Here is a 25,400-nt window from a genome sequence, read left to right as displayed (position 1 = left end):
ACAACAGGGTCACATACAGGGCGGACATACAGGGACATACAGCAGACTAGGGGACAATACAGGGGACATACAGGTCACATACAGGGATCATTACAGGGATACTACAGCAGACATACGGAGGACATGCATGGACATATAGGCAACATACCATGGCACATTACAGGAGGAAAATACAGGCAACATACCAGGTTGACATGCAGGGCGGACATCAGGCGGAACATACAGGGACATTGCAGACGACATACAGGCAACATTACAGGGGAATACAGGCAGACATACAGCAGACATACAGGCAGACATACAGTGGACATGCAGCAGTCACAGCAGGACATACAGGGGACATACAGGGTCACATAGGCAGATGCGGGAATGACGACATACAGGGGAATACAGCGGGGACATACAACGGACATACAGGCAGACACACAGGGTGACATATAGCAGACACGCGACATTTAGGGAACAGGCATCAGGGCACATACAGGGAATACAGGGGACATTACAGGGTCACATTACAGGCAGACATAAACAGGCGGACACAGGGACATACAGGACGTCAACATTACAGGGGACATACGGGGACGGAACTACAGGGGGACATACAAGGAGCCATACAGGGACATTACAGGGGACATACAGTCACATACGGGCAGACATACAGCGGGACATACAGGAAGGAGACATACAGGGGGGAACATACAGGCACCATACAGGCAGCATACAGGACATACAGGGGAACATACAGGCATACAGGCGACTAGAGGGGACATACCAGCAGACATACAGTGGAGACATACTAGGGACAACAGAGGAAATACAGCGGGACATACAGCAGACATACAGGGGGACATACAGGCAACATTACAGCGGACATACAGGGGACATATAGAGGAACAGGACAGTACAAGGCCAGACATACAAGGGGACATACAGGGACATACGGAGACATACAGGGGACATACAGGGACATAACAGGGGACATTACAGGCGGACATACAGGGACATTACAAGTCATACAGGCAGACTACCGGCGGATACAGGACTACAGGGAGACATACAGGCAGAATCAGGCGAGACATAACAGCAGGCTGACAGTGGAATTACTAGGGAATACAGGAGGACAATACAGGGAGCAATACAGGGAAATTACAGGGGACATATACAGCGGGAGACATGACGGCGGACATACAGGGAACATACAGGAGACATACAGGCAGACCAACAAGGGACATACGGGAATACCAGGGTGACATTACAGGGAGACATACAGGGGGTAAGGACACTACAGGGCGACAACAGGGACATGTACAGGGGACATACAGGAACAGGGGACATACAGCAGAACACACCAGGACTATAGCAGATACGGCGGATCTGACAGGACATACAGGACATACAGGGTCACATACAGGCAGACATACACGACATACAGGCACATACAGGAACATACAGGGACAGTACAGGTCACATTACAGGACATACAGCAAACTACAGCGGACATACCAGGACATATGCAGACATACAGAGGACATACAGGGGACATACGGGGTAACTACAGACATACAGGACATACAATATAATTGGCTATCCTAAACACTAAGGTGGTATCTGGAAGTGTGACCTGTCATATTCAATTAAAWGTTCTATCACTGAGTGGAATTTCTTTGATTTGCACTGAATTAAATTCTACTTCCTGTAACTAAAACTCAAATTCAAATTCTACATCCTGTAAGGTGTAGCCAATTCAATTTCAATGAGTTGAATGGGAGTCAATTAAAAWATTCTGAATTGAGCCCAACCCTGCTATTTAGTGCACTACATTTGACTGAAAATCTTTGGTCAAAAGTGCACTATAGGAATAAGGGAATAGGGTGCCATTTGGGCTGCAGCTCTATCTCAGAGCGATGGTGTACTTTGTATGGCCTATTCATCTAATGTACACTCCTCATCTTGTTTTTCAGGCAGAAGTACAAAAACACGTCTCAAAGGTACGTGCCATGGTGTCTGTCTGTCTACTGTCTCTCTACTTTATCAAACATGCCCACATGCTATATAATGATACCAACTCTTCTTATCTTATGCATACAGTCATTAGCCTACAAATGTATAACACAAAGCATTGGTAGATGTTGCCTTAGATCAATCTTTCAACAAACAATCTGTTAGCGCTGAATTGTCATACGTAAACAGAATTTATTTGACAGTAAAATATCTGTCAAATGAGGCTATTGTTGTAGCTTTACTGTATGTGGGGTTTAATACTTTATTCATACTAAACAGTACTGTGTGGGTTTAAATACTTTATTCATACTATACTTTACTGTGTGGGTTTAGAGAATCTTGTTACTAGGGTTGCAAAATTACAGGAATTCCCGGTTGGAGGAACCTGGAACTTCTGCTTATTCCCTCCTGATTCCGGGAATCCCCCAACTGGTATTTCAGGAAAACCAGGGAATTTATTGAAAGTTCCCGGAATTTTGCAACACTACTTGATACATCCCTTTCCTATAGTATGGATGAACTCTGCTGGGCTCAGTGGCTCTCACAAAGAGCACATTCAGATAATGTTAAGTTGGATGAAGTGGCCTTCACACACACACACAAACACAAACAGAGGGAGACACGCAGGCACACACACACTTCCCAGCTGCATTATGCATTCTCCTGTTGAACGCTTGCATTTATGTAACATGCTCACAGAGAGGTGCTCTTCTACAATGGCCCTTGTCGGAGACAGTCAGGCCCTCAGCACAGCTCCGTCTGTCTGTCTGTCTTTTTCTGAGATGTAAGGGCGGGTGTGGGTTGTGAAGTGTGGAGAAATATAATGATACAGAACTCTGCATTAGTATTCCACTGCAGTACGTAGAGCCAGGTGCAACAGAACTGAACTGTAAAGATGTAGTTATACAGTATTCAACAGAACTGAACTGTGGAGATGTGGTTATACAGTATTCAACAGAACTGAACTGTGGAGATGTGGTTATACAGTATTCAACAGAACGAAACTGTTTGAGATGAGGTTATACAGTATTTAACAGAACTGAACTGTAAAGATGTAGTTATACAGTATTCAACAGAACTGAACTGTGGAGATGTGGTTATACAGTATTCAACAGAACTAAACTGTTTGAGATGTGGTTATACAGTATTCAACAGAACTAAACTGTTTGAGATCGTGGTATACAGTATTCACAGAAACTAAACTGTTTAGATGTGGTTATACAGTATTCAACAGAACTAAACTGTTGAGATGTGGTTATACAGTATTCAACAGAACTAAACAGTAGAGATGTGGTTATACAGTATTCAACAGAACTAAACTGAGATGTGGTTATACAGTATTCAACAGAACTAAACTGTGAGATGTGTTATACAGTATTCAACAGAACTAAACTGTGAGATGTGGTATACAGTATTCAACAGAACTAAACTGTGAGATGTGGTTATACAGTATTCAACAGAACTAAACTGTTTAGATGTGGTTTACAGTATTCAACAGAACTAAACTGTTAGATGTGGTTATACAGTATTCAACAGAAACTTAACAGTAGTGAGATGTGGTTATACAGTATTCAACAGAACTAAACGTAGAGATGTGGTTATACAGTATTCAAACAGAACTAAACTTTTAGAATGTGGTTTACAGTATTCAACAGAACTAACTGTAGAGTGTGGTTATACAGTATTCAACAGAACTAACTGTAAGATGTGGTTATACAGTATTCAACAGAAACTAACTGTAGAGATGTGGTTATACAGTATTCAACAGAACTAAACTTGAGATGTGGTATACAGTATTCAACAGAACTAAACTTAGAGATGTGGGTATACAGTATTCAACAGAACTACGTAGAATTATACACATTCTAGACGTTTATTCTGTTGAATACTGTATTATACAGTATTCAACAGAACTAACAGTAGAGATGTGGTTATACAGTATTCAACAGAACTAAACAGTTTGAGATGTGGTTATACAGTATTCAACAAAACTGAACAGCTAGAGATGTGGTTATACAGTTATAACTGTTTGAGATGTTGTTTACAGTATTCAACAAACTGAAGTAGAGATGTGGTATACCAGTATTCAACAGAACTAAACTGTTTGAGATTGTGGTTATACAGTATTCAACAGAACTGTAGAGATTGTGGTTATACAGTATCAACAGAACTAAACTGTAGAGATGTGGTTATACAGTATTCAACGAACTAACAGTAGAGATGTGGTTATACAGTATTCAACAGAACTAAACTGTTTGAGATGGGGTTATACAGTATTCAACAAAACTAAACAGTAGAGATGTGGTTAACAGTATTCAACAGAACTAAACTGTTGATGATGTGGTTTACAGTATTCAACAGAACTAAACTGTTGAGATGTGGTTATATACAGTATTCAACAGAACTAAACAGTAGAGATGTGGTTATACAGTATTCAACGAACTAAACTGTTGAGATGTGTTATACAGTATTCAACAGAACTAAACTGTTGTAGATGTGGTTATACAGATTCACAACAAACTTAGAGATTGGTTATACAGTATTCAAAGAACAATGTTGAGATGTGGTTATACAGTATTCACGAACTAAACTGTTTGAGAATGTGGTTAGACATATTCAACAGAACTGAGAGATTTGGTTATACATATTCAACAGAACTAAACGTTGAGAGTGTGGTTATACAGTATTCACACAGAACTGTAGAGATGTGGTTATACAGTATTCAAAAGAACTAAACTGTTGTGAGATGTGGTTATACAGTATTCAAACAGAACTCGTGAGATGTGGTTATTACAGTATTCAACAGAACTGTAGAGATGTGGGTTATACGAGATATTCAACAGAACTAAACGTTAGAGTTTATACAGTATTCAACAGAACCTGTAGAGATGTGGTTATACAGTATCAACAGAACTAAACTGTTTGAGAGTGGTTACTACAGTATTCAACGGAACTAAACTTTTGAGATGTGGTTATACAGTATTCAACAGAACTGTTAGAGATGTGGTTATACCAGCTAATTCAACAGATACCTAAACCTTTTGAGATGTGGTTATACAGTATTCAACAGAACTGTAGCTATGTGGTTATACAGTATTCAACAGAACTAAACTGTTTGAGATGTGGTTATACAGTATTCAACAGAACTGTAGCTATGTGGTTATACAGTATTCAACAGAACTGTAGCTATGTGGTTAGAGGGTGACGGAAAAATCTGTGCACCAGAACAAAGTTCCTCGTTAGTCGTCGCATCCCACAGTGCATTGACAGACGGTGCGATACATCCTGTGTTAATTGCATCTCTCCACGAGAGATTAGAGGGTACAGTATTTGGCCAATGAGTCAGGGAGCAGTCGCTTAAGGGAATTGTTGTGAACTGTGTAGTTGCACAGATCGCATGGATTTATTGTCCATTCTCTGCTGGGTTAAAACAGGGTTCAGTGATTGATAAACCATCATTCTGACACCTTTTCATGAATAGATAATGTTACTTAATGGTTTTGATTGAAACAGTTTTTGAAGTAATAATGACTGAAATATTGAATCATATTTAGAGTCATTTCAGATGGCCCATAGAGTTCTCTCCACTAGAGGTACCTGATGAACTATCCCACTCAATCCACTCAATGTGACATCAACAGGGGATACTATACAGTATGTTCAAAATGTGTTCACTTCAATCAATCAATTGGAATTAAAAAACCAAAATTCTGGAAAGTGCCGTTCAGATTTAGCTTTGAGGATGCCATAGCTAAAATGGGCCATCTGTTTACTGAAGCTCTATCTACTGTTAGAGCGTAATAGCTTTTCATCAGGCATCAATGATATGAGCAGAACAGATATGAGTCAAGCTGTGACTTCAAGAGCCAACTGTCAGTCAAGCTGTCTCAGTAAAAGTGTGAAGAGATGATGTATTCATAGTACATGCAGCTTGTCTCCAGAGTGAGCAGAGGCCAGATACATAATGCATAGTGCAGACCTACAGATGTAGGATCTTAATTTAATCACTCTTTTGTTGCTGATAATTTTCCTGCACAGCAGGAAATGCAGATGAGCTTTGTGATTTACATAAATTCATTGAAAACCCACACTAAACTAGGGCTGGGCGATAAATCATTATCAATAATTATAGAGGTAATTACTTCCCCCAATAACGATATAAAAACGTTTAGATTAATTTTCGATCATGTCGATATAGAATAATTAGGTACAGCAGTCCATTTCAGCTCTGACGCAGCAGGAATGTGCGGAGAAGTGACAATATGCACRTGGAGAGGTATACGCCCACTAAAACCACTTAGCACCTCGAGTGATGGAGTAGCCACTATTAACCACGAAAAATTAGCGATGTGGGTGAAAACAGTGGCAGTGATAGCCATGGAGAAGGAKCAGCTTCCAACGAAGAAATTATTGATAAAAAGGGTTAAACTGTTTCAGTAATTTGGAAGTGGTTTGGCTTTTGAAGTCCAACAAAGAGCAGAGTAATGTTCGGTGCAAATTGTTCCGTAGACAGGTGGCTACGAAGTCTGGTAATACGACAAACCTTTTTCAACATCTGAAGCAAAATCATTCTTTGAAACATGCAGGAAGTTTGAGTTTGCGCCACGGTATTGATAAACGCCCCTCAAGCACCAGCCAATCTAGGGATGTTTGACCGAAGCAGTCAACACTGACAGCGTTTATTCCCTACAGCTAACATCGAAAAGACAGACATCACAAATGCTATTATGCATTGCATTGCTAAGGACATGCTGCCAATTATCACAGTCGAAAAGGAACGTTTCAAGAAGCTTATCAATGTATTTGACCCCAGGTACGTGCTCCCTGGCCACAAACATGGAACAGTTTTCCTTCAAGTATCATTTTAACTGTAGCTCACATAATTAAAAAAATGTAACCTTTATTTAACTTGGCAAGTCAGTTAAGAGCAACTTCTTATTTACAATGACGGCCTATCGAGGAACAGTGGGTTAACTGCCTTGTTCAGGGGTAGAATGACAGATTTCTACCTTGTCAGCTCAGGGATTCGATCTAGCAACCTTTCGGTATACATATCGTGATAATTTATTTGCCATATCGCCCAGCCCTACACTAARCACACAGTTATACTAAGAGTATTGCACTTTTCATGTAGCCTACTTTTGGCCAGCTAATAGCCAAACCACCGATCAAGCAAAATTATGGACAAAATGTTTAAATCAGGTTGTTGCAGATCAAATCAAATGTTATTTGTCACATGCGCCGAATACAACAGGTACTTACAAGCCCTTAACCAACAATGCTTTAAGAAGTTAAGAAGAAAAATGTGTTAAGTAAAAAATTGCTAAGTAAAAAAATAAAAAATAATAATGGTAACAAATAATGAAACAGCAGCAGTAAAATAACAATAGCGAGGCTATATACAGGGGGTCCCGGTATAGAGTCAATGTGTGGGGGCACCGGTTAGTTGAGGTAATTGAGGTAATATCTACATGTAGGTAGAGTTAAAGTGACCATGCATAGGTAATAACATAATAAAAGAGGGGTCTGGGTAGCCATTTGATTAGCTGTTCAGGAGTCTTATGGCTTGGRGGTAGAAGCTGTTAAGAAGCCTTTTGGGCCTAGACTTGGCCCCCGGTACTGCTTGCTGTGCGGTAACAGAGAGAACAGTTTATGACTAGGGTGGTTGGACTTTGACAATTTTTAGGGCCTTGCTCTGACACCGCCTAGTATAGAGGTCCTGGATGTCGGGAAGCTTGGCCCCGGTGATGTACAGGGCCGTACGCACTACCCTCTGTAGTGCTTTGCGGTCGGAGGCCGAGCAGTTGCCATACCAGGCAGTGATGCAACCAGTCAGAATGCTCTCGATGGTGCAGCTGTAGAACCAATGCAGCTGAATCAATATAGGTCAAATGAAGATCCTACAACTCTACTAAGTACCAGTGTGCAAAGTACTTATGTATTACYTGAATAGTTTTTTTAGGTATCTGTACTTTACTTTACTATTTATATTTTTGACAACTTTTACTTCACTACATTCCTCAAGAAAATTATGTACTTTTTACTCCATAGATTTTCCCTCACACTCAAAAGTACTCGTTACATTTTAGATGCTTAGCAGGACAGGAAAATGGCCCAATTCACGCACTTATCAAGAAAACATCCTTGGGCATCCCTACTGCCTCTGATTTGGCATACTCATTAAACATAAAAGCTTCATTTGTAAATGATGTCTGCGTGTTGTAGTGTGCCCCTGGCTATCCGTAAAAATATATATAATAATAATAATAATAATTGTGCTGTCTGGTTTGCTTAATTTAATCAATTTGAAACGATTGATACTTTTACTTTTGATACTTAAGTATATTTTTTTAAACCAAATACCTTTTAAACTTTTACTCAAGTAGTATTTTCCTGGATGACTTTCACTTTTACTTGAATCATTTTCTATTAAGGTATCTTTACTTTTTCTCAAGTATGACAATTRTGTACTTTTTCCACCACTGCTAAGTACTTATTTTTTAGTATAAGTATCCTTTAGTAAAGTATCCCTGACTCTGATTTCGCTCTAGCTATACCTTCTGTCAAGTCTGCATCTCTGAACCCTTTGTATTTGTCTAAAAGCATTCAGTGTAAAAGCAATAGTTTACTTGGCCAAATGTTTACACTCAAGCCCTCTCTAACATATTATCATATCCAACACTATTTTAGCCCCTGTTCCTACAGTTTATTTCCAAGGGTGTAAAAGCTTTTGATCCAGCACATAAATCAAGCTGTGCCTCTGACAGTCAACTGTCAGTAAAAAGCATGAAGAGATGATATCATATTGGGCGGCAGCGTAGCCTAGTGGTTAGAGTGTTGGACTAGTAACCAAAAGGTTGCAAGATCAAATCCCTGAGCTGACAAGGTACACATCTGTCGTTCTGCTCCTGAACAAGGCAGTTAACCCACTGTTTCTAGGCTGTCATTGAAAATAAGACTTTGTTCTTAACTGACTTGCCTATTTAAATAAAGATACAATTCATTGTACATAGGGTAGATGGCAATAAACTACCTTTCCTTTTTAGTATCCCCGGCTTTGACTCCTCTCCATCCATACCTTGTGTCATGCTCAGTAGCTACGGTACGTCTCTGACTCCAATGCTTCTGTAGTGTGCACAGAACCCTGTCCCTGAAGCATCTCCGTCTCATCTATTCTGTAGTGTGCATGTATGCTCAGTGGCTCTGTCTTTCTGTCTTCCTGACCCTCTGTGGTCACTAAAGATCCCATGGCACTTATTGTAAGAGTAGGGGTGTTAACCCTGGTGTCCTGGCTAATTCCCAATCTGACCCTCATACTGTACAATCATGGCCACTTGTTCATGGCCAGCTTAGAATTGGCTCATTCATCCTCTTTCCTCTCCTCTGTAACTACTCCCCAGGTCATTGCTGTAAATGAGAATGTGTTGGTAAAATAAGGGTAAAATAAAACATTTAAAACTCCTTGAACCCTATCCACCCAAATCCAAACCCTTGTTGTGTGTGTGTGTGTGTGTGTGTGTGTGCGTGTGCGTGTGCGTGTGCGTGTGCGTGTGCGTGTGTGTACTTGCGTGTGCTGTGACTCCAATCGAGCTGTAACCTTCTATTGTGTACATCCCTGACCTAGCAGCAGATTGGTTGATTGATCCACTGTGCTGTGGTGTTTCCTGGCAACTAGCTGTTTTGTTCTCTCTGGGTTTTTTTCTTCATTGTCACACTTGCCAATGATAGGCAGCTCTTAATGAGCAGCCAATCATTGTGATGTGTAGCCATTCTATTCAGGAATGTGGCCTTCATTGCTATAATGTTTAATTGGTTTCTGATAGAGGGCATGTCTTTGAACAACTTGGCATCTGATCAAATATACATACAGTATGTTGTTGGCAGTTTGCCACACCACTGAAAATAGGTCATTCTCGGTCCATAAACATTAGGTCACTAGCGACCTGTCCACATAGGGGGATGTTGTCACGTTCCTGACCTGTTTTCTGTTGTTTTTGTATGTGTTAGTCGGTCAGGGCRTGAGTGTGGGTGGGCATTCTATGTTATGTGTTTCTATGTTGGTTAATGGGTGACCTGATATGGTTCTCAATTAGAGGCAGGTGGTTTTCATCTCCTCTGATTGAGAACCATATTAAGGTAGGTGGTTTCACATTGTTTGTTGTGGGTGGTTGTCTCCTGTGTCTGTGTATGTTGCGCCACACGGGACTGTTTCGGTTTGTTTGTGCGTTCGGTTTTTGTAGTCTGTGCCTGTTTCATGCGTTCTTCGTGTCATGTAAGTTCTTATGTCCAGGTCTGTTGACTGCGTTTGTTATTTTGTAAATTCTCAAGTGTTGTTTCGTATTCGTCTATCATTTAAATAAATTCATTATGTCAAATTACTACGCTGCAAATTGGTCCTCCGATCCTTCTCGCCTCTCCTCGTCCGAGGAGGAGGAATATGACGACTATCGTTACAGATGTAGAGGACACTTGTTTAGCCATAACTACAAGAATGTCTGAACAATATCTTAGACTAAGATACAACCGGCAGTGAACATTCTGTCCTGGCTTTTGTGGATTTCCATGTCGCTCTCTTGTCATTCCTTTTTCTATTAGAATCCCTTGATGTTGACTGTCTATTCTCAACAGAACTGCCTGTCTGCTCCTCTCTCTCCTCTTGATTAGACCCTGCAGCGCCATGTTTCCTTACAACCAATTCTGCCATGGAATGAAAGTGTTGGCAATGCAGTTACCAATTCCAATTCCCCACATTCATAGGTCTCRCGTACAGTACCTCAGGCTCCCTCTAATGATTTCGGCAAACAACCAAACATCAAGATTAGGTTTCATATTTTTGAAATAGCTAGGCTATCTGTTCAGCTTATTACCTGTCCATTGACATTTGGCCAACTTGTTGTATAGTATTTAATCTCTCTATCTAAACAGTTCATTGGACACATGTTGGTCTTTTAGCAGCCATTTTATCAGTTCTTTCATATCATTCAGCATGTACTAATAGCTGGAAAGGCATCCCAAGTGAATTTATATTTATCKTAGCATCAACACTTTCGTTATAGTAGATTATAGAGAGACAAATCATTCCATTTCATTGTTGCTATAGCAGCACATATGTATCACTGTCTGGGGCCACGGCTTGAGGTTGACGCACAGTGCTGTGAATGAATGCATAATACAGGGTTTCAGGATGAGAGCACTCGCCGTTGTCACCATTGGAGGTTCACTATATGAATTGTTCATCACTAACAAACACTGAATCCCAGGAATTACAGGATGTGTGTGTACATCAAGTACAAGAGTAAACAATCCACTCAGCATACTACCAAGCCTCCCCTATAGCCCCTATAGCCCCACAGGCCCGAAAAGCCTCATAGCACCACAGGGCTAACAGGGCTATAACAATCACATGCTAACAGCCGAATGGGATTCCGCCTTTTTTCCATGGCACAGATTGAAATACGGTAAGAGCTAAATGCAGAGCTACAGAGTAGTGAACTGTTTCCTTCCACTCCTGTCAGGGCAAGGAGACCATGACCATGACCAGACCAGCCACCAAACCTGGGTTCAAATACTATTTGAAATCATTTCAAATACTGTATTTCAGCTCAATTGAGCTTGCCTGACTTAATGAACCGATAGAATAGTCCTAAAATAACAAACTGTGCCCATCTGGCATTCTAGGCAGGATAGAGCAAACACTTTAAGTATCTGAAATATTTGTAATAGTATTTGAACCAAGGTCTGCCAGGCACTTACAGGAATACTGTCACTAGGAATTTCCCAGGAAGTTAACAGTCATAAAATAGAAGATAAGCAACCTGCTCTGCACTGACTATGTGCTCTGGGCCATGTCTGTCTGACTTCTGCGGAACTGTCAAATGGCTGCTGTTGTCTGGCCTGCACAGGGAGAAAAGACATTACAACCTGTGCACACACACACACACACACACACACACACACACACACACACACACACACACACACACACACACACACACACACACACACACACACACTACACAACACAACATATTAACTATGACACATAGTTAGTAATAATCAGCTACTATACTAGACACATAGTTAGAATAATCACTATACTAGACACAATAGTTAGTAAAAATTCAGCTACACTAGACACATAGTTAGTAATATTTCAGCTATACTAGACACATAGTTAGTAATAATTCAGTATACTTACACTATTAGAATAATCAGCTATACTAGACACATATTAGTATAATAATTCAGCTACACTAGACACATAGTTAGTAATAATTCAGCATACTACTAGACACATAGTTAGTAATAATTCAGCATACTAGACACAGTATTTAGTAATAAATTCAGCTATACTAGACCATAGTAGTAATAATTCAGCTATACTAGACACATAGTTAGTAATAATTCACTACACTAGACACATAGTTAGTAAAATTCAGCACACATAGACACAGTTAGTAATAATTCAGCTACACTAGACACATAGTTAGGATAATTCAGCTACACTAGACACATAGTTAGATAATTCAGCAACTAGACACATAGTTAGTAATAATTCAGCTACACTAGACACATAGTTATAGTAATAATTCAGCTATACTAGACACATAGTTAGTAATAATCAGCTAACTAGACACATAGATTAAATAATTCAGCATATAATACACATAGTTAGAATAATTCAGCTACACTAGACACATAGTTAGAATAAATCACTTACTATACACATAGTTAGAATATTCAGCTACACTAGACACATAGTTAGTAATAATTCAGCTATACTAGACACATAGTTAGTAATAATCAGCTAACTAGACACATATATACAAGTCAGGATTACATACAACATTAGATATCATAGCTACATCAACATAGTTAGTAATAATTCAGCTACACTAGACACATATTTAGTAATAATTCAGCTATACAAAGACACATAGTTAGTAATAATTCAGCTATACTAGACACATAGTTTAGTAATAATTCAGCATACATAGACACATAGTTAGTAATTCAGCTATACTAGACACATAGTTAGATAATAATTCAGCTACACTAACACATAGTTAGTAATAATCAGCTATACTAAACATATTAGATATTCAGCATACTAAACATAGTTATAATAATCAGCTATACTAGACACATAGTTAGTAATAATTCAGCTACACTAGAACATAGAGTTAGTAATAATTCAGCATTACTAGACACATAGTTAGTAATAATTCAGCTATACTAGACACATAGTTAGTAATAATTCAGCTATACTAGACACATAGTTAGTAATAAATCAGCTATACTAGACACATAGTTAGTAATAATTCAGCTAACTAGACACATAGTTAGTAATAATTCAGCTATACTAGACACATAGTTAGTAATAATTCAGCTATACTAGACCACTAGAGTTAGTAAATAATTCAGCTATACTAGACACATAGTTAGAATAATTCAGCTACACTAGACACATAGTTAGTAATAATTCAGCTATACTAGACACATAGTTAGTAATAATTCAGCTATACTAGACACATAGTTAGTAATAATTCAGCTATACTAGACACATAGTTAGTAATAATTCAGCTACACTAGACACATAGTTAGTAATAATTCAGCTACACATAGAACATAGTTGAATAATCAGCATACTAGACACATAGTTAGTAATAATTCAGCTATACTAGACACATAGTTAGTAATAATTCAGCTAACTAGACACATAGTTAGTAATAATTCAGCTATACTAGACATAGTTAGTAATAATTCAGCTATACTAGACACATAGTTAGTAAAATTCAGCTACACTAGACACATAGTTAGTAATAATTCAGCTACACTAGACACATAGTTAGGAATAATTCAGCTACACTAGACACATAGTTATTATAATAATCAGCTATACTAGACACATAGTTAGTAATAATTCAGCTATACTAGACACATAGTTAGTAATAATTCACTAACTACACATAGTTTAGTAATAATTCAGCTACACTAACACATAGTTAGAATAAATTCAGCTACACTAGACACATAGTTAAATAATTCAGCTACACTAGACACATAGTTATAATAATTCAGCTATACTAGACACATAGTTATAATAATCAGCTAACTAGACACAAAGTTAGTAATAATTCAGCTATACTAACACATAGTAGTAATAATTCAGCTACACTAGACACATAGTATGAATAATTCACTATACTAGACACATAGTTAGTAATAATTCAGCTAACTAGACACATAGTTAGTAATAATTCAGCTACACTAGACACATAGTTAGTAATAATTCAGCTATACTAGACACATAGTTAGAAATTCAGCTACACTAGAACATATTAGTAATAATTCAGCTACACTAGACACATAGTTAGTAATAATTCAGCTAACTAGACACATAGTTAGTAATAATTCAGCTATACTAGACACAAGTTAGATAATCACTACACTAGACAACATAGTTAGTAATAATTCACTACACTAGACCACATAGTTAGTAATAATTCAGCTATACTAGACACATAGTTAGTAATAATTCAGCTATCTAACACATAGTTATAATAATTCAGCTATACTAGACACATAGTTAGTAATAATTCAGCTATACGTAACACATAGTTAGGAATATTCAGCTATACTAGACACATAGTTAGTAATAATTCAGCTATACTAGACACATAGTTGATAATAATTCAGCTATACTAGACACATAGTTAGTATATAATTCAGCTATACTAGACACATAGTTAGTAATAATTCAGCTATACTAGACACATAGTTAGTAATAATCTAGCTATACTAGACACATAAGTAAATAATTCACTATACTAACACATAGTTATAATAATTCAGCTACACTAGACACATAGTTAGTAATAATTCAGCTACACTAGACACATAGTTATAATAATTCAGCCTATACTAGAACACATAGTTAGTAATAATTCAGCTATACTAGACACATAGTTAGTAATAATTCAAGCTAGACACATAGTTAGAATAATTCAGCTATCTAACTACACATATTAGTAAATATCAGCTTACTAGACACATAGTTAGTATAATTCAGCTAACTAACACAGTAGTAGTAATTAATTCAGCTATACTTATCGACACATAGTTATAATAATTCAGCTACACTAGACACATAGATTAGTAATAATTCAGCTACACTAGACACATAGTTAGTAATAATTCAGCTATACTAGACACATAGTTAGTAATAATTCAGCTATACTAGACACATAGTTAGTAATAATTCAAGCTATACTAGACACATAGTTAGTAATAATTCAGCTAACAGACACATAGTTAGTAATATTCAGCTATACTAGACACATAGTTAGTAATAATTCAGCTACACTAGACACATAGTTAGTAATAATTCAGCTAACTAGACACATAGTTAGTAATAATTCAGCTTACACTAGAAACATAGTTAGTAATAATTCAGCTACACTAGATCTACATAGTTAGAATAATTCAGCTATACTAGACACATAGTTAGTAATAATATCCACTACACTAGACACATAGTTAATAAAATTCAGCTATACTAGACACATAGTTAAGTAATAAATTCAGCTAACTAGACACATAGTTAGTAATAATTCAGCTACACTAGACACATAGTTAGGAATAATTCAGCTACACTAGATACATAGTTAGGAGTAGGCCTAGTTAATGCACTAGCACATGATTGTGCCTYAKWGTCCTCAGTGTCTTGTAACAGATGAAACGTAGCTGGCCAGCATACACATAAGATTTCGTTCTGGGTGAGTCCTCATTCATATGTCAGTTCTTTGGTCTAGTTTAAGACTTGCCTACAGTATGGTTGGCCTCCAAGTATTTTTCCTTTCTTAGTAACATACTGTGCAGTACATCATTGCTCTGGCCATCTGGCATCAGAGTCTCCTTTGGATTATTGAACTGGACTAATCTCCATGTTATTTTTGCATTATTCTGTCATGATTCATGCATTTCACATAAAGCCAATTTGTTGTCATTTTTTGCAGATCTGAATCAGCATCAGATTGATTTTCTCTCTCTCTTTCTCTTTCTTTCTCTCGCTTTCTCTCTCTCTCTCTCTTTCTCTCTCTCTCTCTCTTTCTCACTCACAACATCAGATCATAGTAAATGGCTTTCGTCCCTCTCTCCATTTGCTGGAAAGGGTCATCTCTAGGTTTTCAAACAATATCAAGAAAGTTTAAACTTGTTTTGCGCTTATGAAAAAAAGTATGGGAAAAAACATGGTAAAGCAATTATATGGCATCCAAATATAGCCCTGTATTTCATGCACCACAGCCAACACCAATACTGGGCTCAGACCCAACACTGACCAGTCACTGAGATTCTACATGGTTCTGGGTTGCTAAAATCAGCAATAATAATATATTTTTGCTTTTATCCAAAGCAACTTTCTCACACACGCACACGCACACGCACACACACACAGCCTCTGAGCTGAGTGCAGTGCAGTGCAGTGCAGAAGTAGGCCAAGTTATTTAGGGCAGGACGCTCACCCTCAGCCTTAACCCACCACTGTCTGGCACATAACTTACACACATGGCACAACTAACTCTATGTAGGGATGAGAGAAGAAAGGGAGGAGGGAAGGTAGAGAGAAATGGGGATGGGGGATTTAGAAAGAAAGAGTGCAAGAGACAGACGGGATCAGAGAGAGCCAGAGAGATAGGTGAAAACTAACAGTGAGAAAGACAGAAGTCTTGGTGTCACGTCCTGACCATAGARAGCCTTTATTTTCTATGGTGGAGTAGGTCAGGGCGTGACTGGGGGGTGTTCTAGTTTATTATTTCTATGTGGGGTTCTAGGATTAATTTTCTATGTTGGTGATTTGTATGATTCCCAATTAGAGGCAGCTGGTAATCGTTGTCTCTAATTGGGGATCATATTTAAGTAGTGTTTGTTCCCACCTGTGTTTGTGGCATATAGAATTTTTGTATTTTGAGTTAGTGTATGTAGCACCTCTGTAGTCACGGTTCGTTGTTTGTTTCTTGTTTTGTTGTTTTTGCTAAGTTTCACTATTAATAAATTATKTGGAACTCAACATTTGCTGCGCCTTGGTCCGTCTCAACAAACGACCGTGACACTTGGGGCACCTTCATGGCCATACATTCAGTAGAGCTAGGGATTCACCACCAGTAAAGGCGTCAGCATTCTTCAGTTCAGCTGGCGGCTAGCCGAAGTTGGCTAGGTGAACCGAACAACTGTGCTCGCATACTCCCTTAAAGATCTTCGCTTGAAAAACAATCAAAAAGCACAATAGTACTGTTTGTCCATTTTGAGATGCCATAGCCAGGGCTCCCGAGTGGCGCAGTGGTCTAAGGCACTGCATCTCAGTGCAAAAGGTGTCACTACAGACCCTGGTTTGAATCCAGGCTGTATCACATCTGGCTGTGATTGGGAGTCCCATATGTAAATGTACAATTGGCCCAGCATCGTCCGGGTTTGGCCGGGGTAGGCCGTCATTGTCAATAAGAATTTGTTCTTAACTGACTTACCAAGTTAAATAAAAAAATACACTTCCTCAAAATAGTCAGAATGAATCTAAGATAAATCTGACAAAATGTCTTCATAATATATGCACGAACTCTACCGAACTGGTTCGGCTGGGAAGCATGTGAACACCTTAACACACCTCTATCCAAAAATACCCATCTCTTTAAAATCAAATCATAATTAAATCAATGTTTATTGGTCACATACACAGATTTGCAGATGTAATCGTAGGTGCAGCGAAATGCTTGTGTTTCTAGCTCCAACAGGGCAGTAATACCTAACAAAACAATACACACATAATCCAAAAAGAAAGAAAAAAAAGAAGAAAAAAAAATATCAGAACAAGAGTCCGGAAAATAAATATCATTGTCAGACAGCCATTTTCAAGTCTTGGCATAGATTTTCAAGCCGATTTACAGTACCAGTCAAAAGTTTGGACACACCTACTCATTCAAGTTTTTATTTTTTTATTTTACTATTTTGTACATTGTGAAATAACACATATGGAATCATGTAGTAACCAAAAAAGTGTTMAACAAATCAAAATATATTTTAGACGTTAGATTCCTCAAAGTAAATTCAAAAACATGAGCTGTCGCACACCCAGAATATTCCTCAAATTTAGCCACCCTTTGCCTTGATGACAGCTTTTCACACTCTTGGCATTCTTTCAACTAGCTTCACCTGGATCGCTTTTCCAACAGTCTTGAAGGAGTTCCCACATATGCTGAGCACTTGTTCGCTGCTTTTCCTTCACTCTGCAGTCCAACTCATACCAAACCATTTCAATTGGGTTGAGGTCAGGTGATTGTGGAGGCCAGGTCATCTGATGCATCATTCCATCACTCTCCTTCTTGGTCAAATAGCCCTTACACAGCCCGGAGGTGTGTTGGGTCATTTTCCTGTTGAAAAACAAATGATATTCCCACTAAGCGCAAACCAGATGGGATGGCATATCGCTGCAGAATGCTGTGATAGCCATGCTGGTTAAGTGTGCCTTGAATTCTAAGTAAATCACTGACAGTGTCACCAGCAAAGCACCCCCACACCATCACACCTCCTCCTACATGTTTCACAGTGGGAACCACACATGCAGAGATCATCCATTCACCTACTCTGCGTCTCACAAAGGCACGGTGGTTGGAAACAAAAGTCTCAAATTTGGACTCATCAGACCAAAGGACAGATTTCCACCGGTCTAATGTCCATTGTTCATGTTTTTTGGCCCAACAACTCTCTTTTTCTTATTGGTGTCCTTTAGTAGTGGTGTCTTTGTGATTGTTTGAGGACGGCGCCCCACATCAACATATTTTTCAACCAGCACAGGCTTCATAAAATCACAAATAGCGATTAAATAATCACTTACTTTTAGAAAATCTTCCTCTGTTTGCAATCCCAAGGGTCCCAGCTACAACATGAATGGTCGTTTTGTTAGATAAAATCCTTCTTTATATCCCAAAAAGTCTGTTTAGTTGGCGCCATCGATTTCACTCAATCCACAGTAAAGCTACCGCTAAACTTTGTTAAAACAAGTCAAACTACGTTTCTACTTAATCCTTAGGTACCCTAAAATGTAAATAAACTATAATATTTCATACGGAAAGAAGTATGTTCAATACAAAAGTAAAATTAGCTAAAATTAGCTCCTCTTCCTCTCGCGCCCACAGACTGATTTCCAATTGTGACGCCCGGTGACAAAACTCAAAATTCTTCCTCATTTTGGAAGAAACAAGCCTGAAACCTTGAACAAAGACTGTTGACATCTACTGGAAGCCATAGGAACTGCAATCTGGGAGCTGGAATTACATAGGACCCATACCTTTCCATTGAAAGAGCATGGGATCTCAAAAAAATAAACATTCTGGTTGGTTTTTCTTCTGATTTTCAGCTACCATATCAATTGTGTTATAGTCTCATACATTATTTTAACATTTCTACAAATTTCAAAGTGTTTTCTATACAATGATACCAATTATATGCATATCCTGGCTTCTGGGCCTGAGTAACAGGCAGTGTACTTTGGGCACGTCAGTCAGGYGGAAATTCTGAATTCTGAAATTCAGCCTGACTTTCACTACACTGAGAATTTGTGTGGAACTGGAAACAGCAGGTGACCCTTTACACATTGGGGCGGCAGGTAGGCTAGTGGTTAGAGCGTTGGGCCAGTAACCAAAAAGTTGCTAGATCAAATCCCTGAGCTGACAAAGTAAAAATCTGTCGTTCTGCCCCTGAACAAGGCAGTTAACCCACTGTTCCTAAGCTGACATTGTAAATAAGAATCTGTTCTTAACTGACGTGCCTAATTAAATAAACACATGCACACACAGAGACACTAGCTCTCCCTTGAGACAACAGTGAAAACAGAGTTTAAATGCAGTACCATACTGTCCAGAACCTTGAGCCAAAACCACACCATGACAACTATACACCCACCCCCCAACCTACCACGCACTTTATCAATACACCCCCACCACCTGTGTGACTGAGACAAACTTAGTCGGAACTGCAAGGTTTTTGTGAAGTCAGTTCAATACCACAGCAGTCAGCAGTACCCTTGTAAAGGGAGTCGCAAAGCTGGCTGGCTGGTGGGAGGAGAGGAGAGAGCACTTCCATGTTTCAGCTTTCTAGTTTATAAGAGTTGCGTAAGTCATTGTGATGCCACTGCCAGTACATATTTTCCACTCTGAATTGAGCTTTGAAATTAGCTTTTTAGTTCCTTCCATGCTAGACAACAGACAGTTGTGCTGAAAGACCTACTGAACAATAGTCGCTGATGACAGACTGTTAACATATCGAATAGCTAGCTAGTAGTCCTAGGGTTGTCACCTGGCTGAGCTAGCTAGGCCATGCAAGGTTGAATTCTTAGTTCCAATATTCTTGTTGCTTCTTGCCAAGTTTTCCCATGTGATATCGTGTCAGGTTAGGTATAGCCTGGATATAGGATAGCCTGGAATATTTTCTCTGTTACAGCCTGATATAGCCTGTGATATTGTGTCAGTTGTAGCGAATATTAGGCCTAGCCTATATGTCATTTCATACAGGCTTGTCAGTCAGCCAGTCAGTGCCCCTCAGCCATGGAACAGTAGGGTAGTACAGTATCTACAGTGCATTCGGAAAGTATTCAGACTACTTGACTTTTTCCACATTGTTACGTTACAGCCTTATTCTAAAATGTTTTTTTTTTTATCCTCATCAATCTACACATAATACCCCATAATGGAAAAGCAAAAACAGGTTTACATATACATAACTATTATTATTACATTTACATAAGTATTCAGGCCCTTTAGTCAGGACTTTGTTGAAGCACCTTTGGCAGCGGTTACAGCCTCGAGTCTTCTTGAGTAGGACGCTACCAGCTTGGCACACCTGTATTTGGGGAGTTTCTCCCATTCTTCTCTGCAGATCCTCTCAAGCTCTGTCAGGTTGGATGGGGAGCGTCGCTGCACAGCTATTTTGAGCTCTCTCCAGAGATGTTCAATCGGGTTCAAGTCTGGGCTCTGGCTGGGCCACTCAAGGACATTCAGAGACTTGTCCCGAAGCCACTCCTGCGTTGTCTTGGCTGTGTGCTTAGGGTCATTGTCTTGTTGGAAGGTGACCCTTCACCTCAGTCTGAGGTCCTTCATCTTTCCCTCCATCCTGACTAGTCTCCCAGTCCCTGCTGCTGAAGAACGTCCCCACAGCATGATGCTGCCATCACCATGCTTCACCATAGGGATGGTACCAGTTTTCCTCCAGACGTGCCGCTTGGCATTCTTGGATTTTTTGGATTCATCTTGGATTCATCAGACCAGAGAATATTGTTTCTCATGGTTTGAGAGTCTTTATGTGCCTTCTGGCAAACTCCAAGCGGGCTGTCGTGTGCCTTTTATTGAGGAGTGGCTTCTGTCTGGCCACTCTACCATAAAGGCCTGATTGGTGGAGTGCTGCAGAGATGGTTGTCCTTCTGGAAGGTTCTCCCATCTCCACAGAGGAACTCTAGAGCTCTGTCAGAGCGACCATCGGGTTCTTGGTCACCTCCCTGACCAAGGCACTTCTCCCCTGATTGCTCAGTTTGGCCRGGCRGCCAGCTCCAGGAAGAGTCTTRGTGGTWCCAAACTTCTTCCATTTAAGAAYGATGRAGGCCACTGTGTTCTTAGGGACCTTCAATGCTGCAGAAATGTTTTGGTACCATTCCCCAGATCTGTGCCTCGACACAATCCTGTCTCAGAGTTCTACGGACAAATCCTTTGACCTCATATCTTGGTTTTTGCTCTGATATGCACTGTCAACTGTGGGACCTTATATAGACAGGTGTGCTTTTCCAAATCATGTCCAATCAATTGAATTTGCCACAGGTGGACTGCAATCAAGTTGTAGAAACATCTCGAGGATGATCAATGGAAACAAAATGCACCTGAGCTCAATTTCGAGTCTCATAGGAACAGGTCTGAATACTTATGTAAATAAGTATTTATGTTTTCACTTTGTCATTATGGTCTATTGTGTGTAGATTGATGAGGAAAACATTGTATTTAATCATTTTTAGAATAAGGCTGTAACAAAATGTGGAAAAAGTGAAGGGGTCTGAATACTTTCTGAATGCTCTGTAAATGTTAGAATCACCTTTCGCAGCGATTACAGCTGTGAGTCATTCTTTTAAACAGCTTTTCTTTTCCTCCTGCTTTCATTAAGTGTTTCCTGTAAGCTGACAGGAAAATGGCTTGGAAGTGCTTGATTAGATATTGTTTGTTGTTATACGTTGATGATATGTTGTTGATTGATAATTTTCCCAAGTTATGCTATTTTCTGATTAATCAAGTTATGGAGTCCATCAGGACACGCAACGGGGGTTGAAACTTTAGCTAAAACTTAGGCCTACACCAAAGTCTCCATTCAGATTTTTTTTTCAAAGCGCATCCACTCATTAGAACAAATTTTTATGAATGGAAAATAGAGTTGATTTACTGATTGATGAGTTGTTAACAAAATATGTGTTGATTACAGCCGTGCTGTAGTGGTGTTGATTCTCCTGAATGTCCTAAATTGTTTGGCAAACTCATTTTGAATACAGTCCAAATAGCACACTCAATCAATATTTGCTGTTTCACATGGACAAGTTAGAACTTACAAAATGTCTCATGATGTGCACAACAGTGCATTTGTCAAGCAGGACTTCCTGGACTGTTCTTGCTTGTCCCCCAAAACCCACATTTCTGTGTGTGTGTGTGTGTCTGTGTGTGTGTGTGTGTGTGTGTGTGTGTGTGTGGAATGTCTTCCATCAGAACGATAGAGTTTTAGTGTTTGTTTCCAGCTCCAGAAAGAATGGCCCTCTGCTGCTCTGCTAATTAACCTGTAGAGTCCCAAATAGCACCCCATTTCCTATATAATGCACTAGTTTTTGACCAGGGACCATAGGGCTCTATGTAGGGAATAGGGTGCCATTTGGAACGCATTCCCGATGTTGGTGATGTTTATCATAAGTTTCCTCCAGTTGGGCTGGGGAGAGAGCGTGCCTCAGCTTCACATAAGTTAAACAACCCAATTTTCTGTTGATTAAACCATCTCAGGGCCAGGCCGCCCGCCTCTCTGTGGTCCTCCTCCCCCTACGCACACACACACTCGCACACACGGACACACACACACATACACAAACACACACACACACCCCTTACCAGAAGTGAGGCGCTTTGCTTTGCATTGCATTGCACCATCCACACATAATTCCGGCAGAATAAAAGCCAGATTGTGATTTAATGACCATGTTTTGACGTTCAGCCAGCTCTTCTGACCAGCCTCCATCCCGAACATTTGCGGGACAGCTTRAAGTTGAGGCAGCAGTCTCCAAAACTTTCTGTGTGTGACGAAGTTGAGTGATATTGGGGATGCTGCGGGGTTCAAATCTCTCCTTTCAGGGGAACTGTTCTGTAGGTCACACACACTCGCACACACAGACACAGGTTTGAGTCCAGAGGGTGAGTGGCCCGCAGAGATAAAGACAATGTGTGAGTCTATGCGCGTGTTTGTGTTCCTGTGTGTGCGTGTATGTTTCCACGTCATTCCAGGCTCCTCTGCTCCCCTGGCTCTCTGTCTTAGAGTAGAAAAGCAACACTGTGATGTGGCCTCTATGACCTTTCTTACTGAGCTGTCAGAGATAGAGGGCAGAGAGAGGGAGAGAGAGAGCAGAGAGAGGGAGAGCAGCGAGAGGGGCAGGACCAGGGACTAGGGGGACTAGCAGGGACCAGGCAGGACTAGTCGTCTCAGTCTCAGAGCAGCACAGTGCAACGTGAGGAGAGGAGCAGCTGGAGACAGCCCAGCCTCACAAAGAGCTCCCTGCTCCTATCCCCAACCCAGTCTGGACTCACACTTTAAATGGAAGAGTATGTCACGATCAAGAGGAAGCTTCTCCACAGACCCGTCTTCAGGTAAGACAGAAAGAGCAACCGTCCACCCGACGAAATTACAACTAGCAAAGTCTTTCTACCTACCTGGCTGCTGCCCCTCTTGCTACTGCTGCGTCCCTTTGACAGAGCAATTACCCAAATGGAAAATACTACTACTAGGTCTTTCTACCTACCTGCCTGTTGCCTCTCTTCCCTGCTCCTGTGGAGTGTGAAGGACAATATTAAACTACTAGCTTGCTCTCTCTGTCCTGCGTGGGCGGAAGGTAGCCTAGCAGTTAAAATCATTGGGTCAGTAACCAAAAGGTCGCTGGTTTAAATCCGCACACCGACTGTGTGAAAATCTGTCGATGTGCCTTCTAAGAGTTAAAAACATATACACTCAGTATATCAAACATTAGGAACATCTTCCTAATATTGAGTTGCACCCACCTTTTGCCCTCAGAACAGCCTCAATTCATTGGGGCATGGACTCTCCAAGGTGTCGAAAGCATTCCACAGGGATGCTGGCCCATGTTGACTCCAATGCTTCCCACAGTTGTGTCAAGTTGGCTGRATGTCCTTTGGGTGGTGGACCATTCTTGATACACATGGGAAACTGTTGAGCGTGAAAAACCCAGCAGTGTTTCGGTTCTTGACACAAACCAATGCGCCTGGCACCTACTACCATACCCCGTTCAAAGACACTTAAAGATTTTGTCTTTCCCATTCATCCTCTGAATGACACACATACTTCTTTAACCTGTCTCCTCCCCTTCACCTACACTGATTGAAGTAGATTTAACCAGTGACATCAATAAAGGATCATAGCTTTCACCTGGATTTACCTGGTCAGTCAATGTCATGGAAAGAGAAGGTGTTCTTAATGTATACTCAGTGTACATTCCGTTCTCAGCGTCACCAAAATGCTAGTTCTGGTGTGTTGGCCGCGCCCACCAAATGACCACACCTGATCTTAATGAGTGCTAGTTTCCTTAGAAATGGGGTCTGTTTGAATACACTAAAATGAACAGCTTTGTTTGAGTTAAAGAAAACATGGCATGCTAGCTCCATCCTGGTGGCACAGTGGACTAATTCCATGGATAGACAACAGAAGATCATAGGTTTGAATTTCACTGATGCCGTGCCACAATAAAAAATGTATGTTTGCATGATTAATGCCTAAGCAAATTCATTTCCATCTCTGCTTGGAGTTCAAAACAGTTAACTCAAACTAAGCTAGCAGTGTTATTAAACGTCTTATTGTAACATGTTCTCAGAACGTTCTTTAATTACCTTCAAATAACCTATAATTTCCGTTCCTAGAACGTTAATAAAACGTCCCAGCAAAACTTTCAGGGAACCATAGTAAAACATTCTCAAACTCCCTTTAACCTAAAAATGTATGTTCCCAGAACAGGTGAAATGTTCACTTCTGTTCTCAGAAGGCCCAGGCAGGAAACATATGGCTTTGTTTACAGAACCAATGGGAACATTCCCACAACTTCCAAGGAACCA

General features: G+C 39.9%; 1 protein-coding gene across 1 annotated transcript in view; it reads left to right on the top strand.

Annotated features, from left to right (window-relative positions):
• The window catches only part of LOC139024044 (dual specificity calcium/calmodulin-dependent 3',5'-cyclic nucleotide phosphodiesterase 1C-like), a 69,817-nt gene that overhangs the window by 22,825 nt on the left and 21,592 nt on the right, over positions 1-25,400 (top strand). The window contains exon 2 of the mRNA XM_070438423.1: positions 1,962-1,988. Coding sequence (XP_070294524.1) covers positions 1,962-1,988 — 27 coding nt within the window. The remainder of the gene's footprint in view (positions 1-1,961; positions 1,989-25,400) is intronic.

The sequence above is a fragment of the Salvelinus sp. IW2-2015 genome, unplaced genomic scaffold (genome assembly GCF_002910315.2).
Source record: "Salvelinus sp. IW2-2015 unplaced genomic scaffold, ASM291031v2 Un_scaffold912, whole genome shotgun sequence".
In the NCBI taxonomy this organism is placed as follows: Eukaryota; Metazoa; Chordata; class Actinopteri; order Salmoniformes; family Salmonidae; genus Salvelinus; species Salvelinus sp. IW2-2015.
This window is presented reverse-complemented; position numbering and strand designations above follow the sequence as displayed.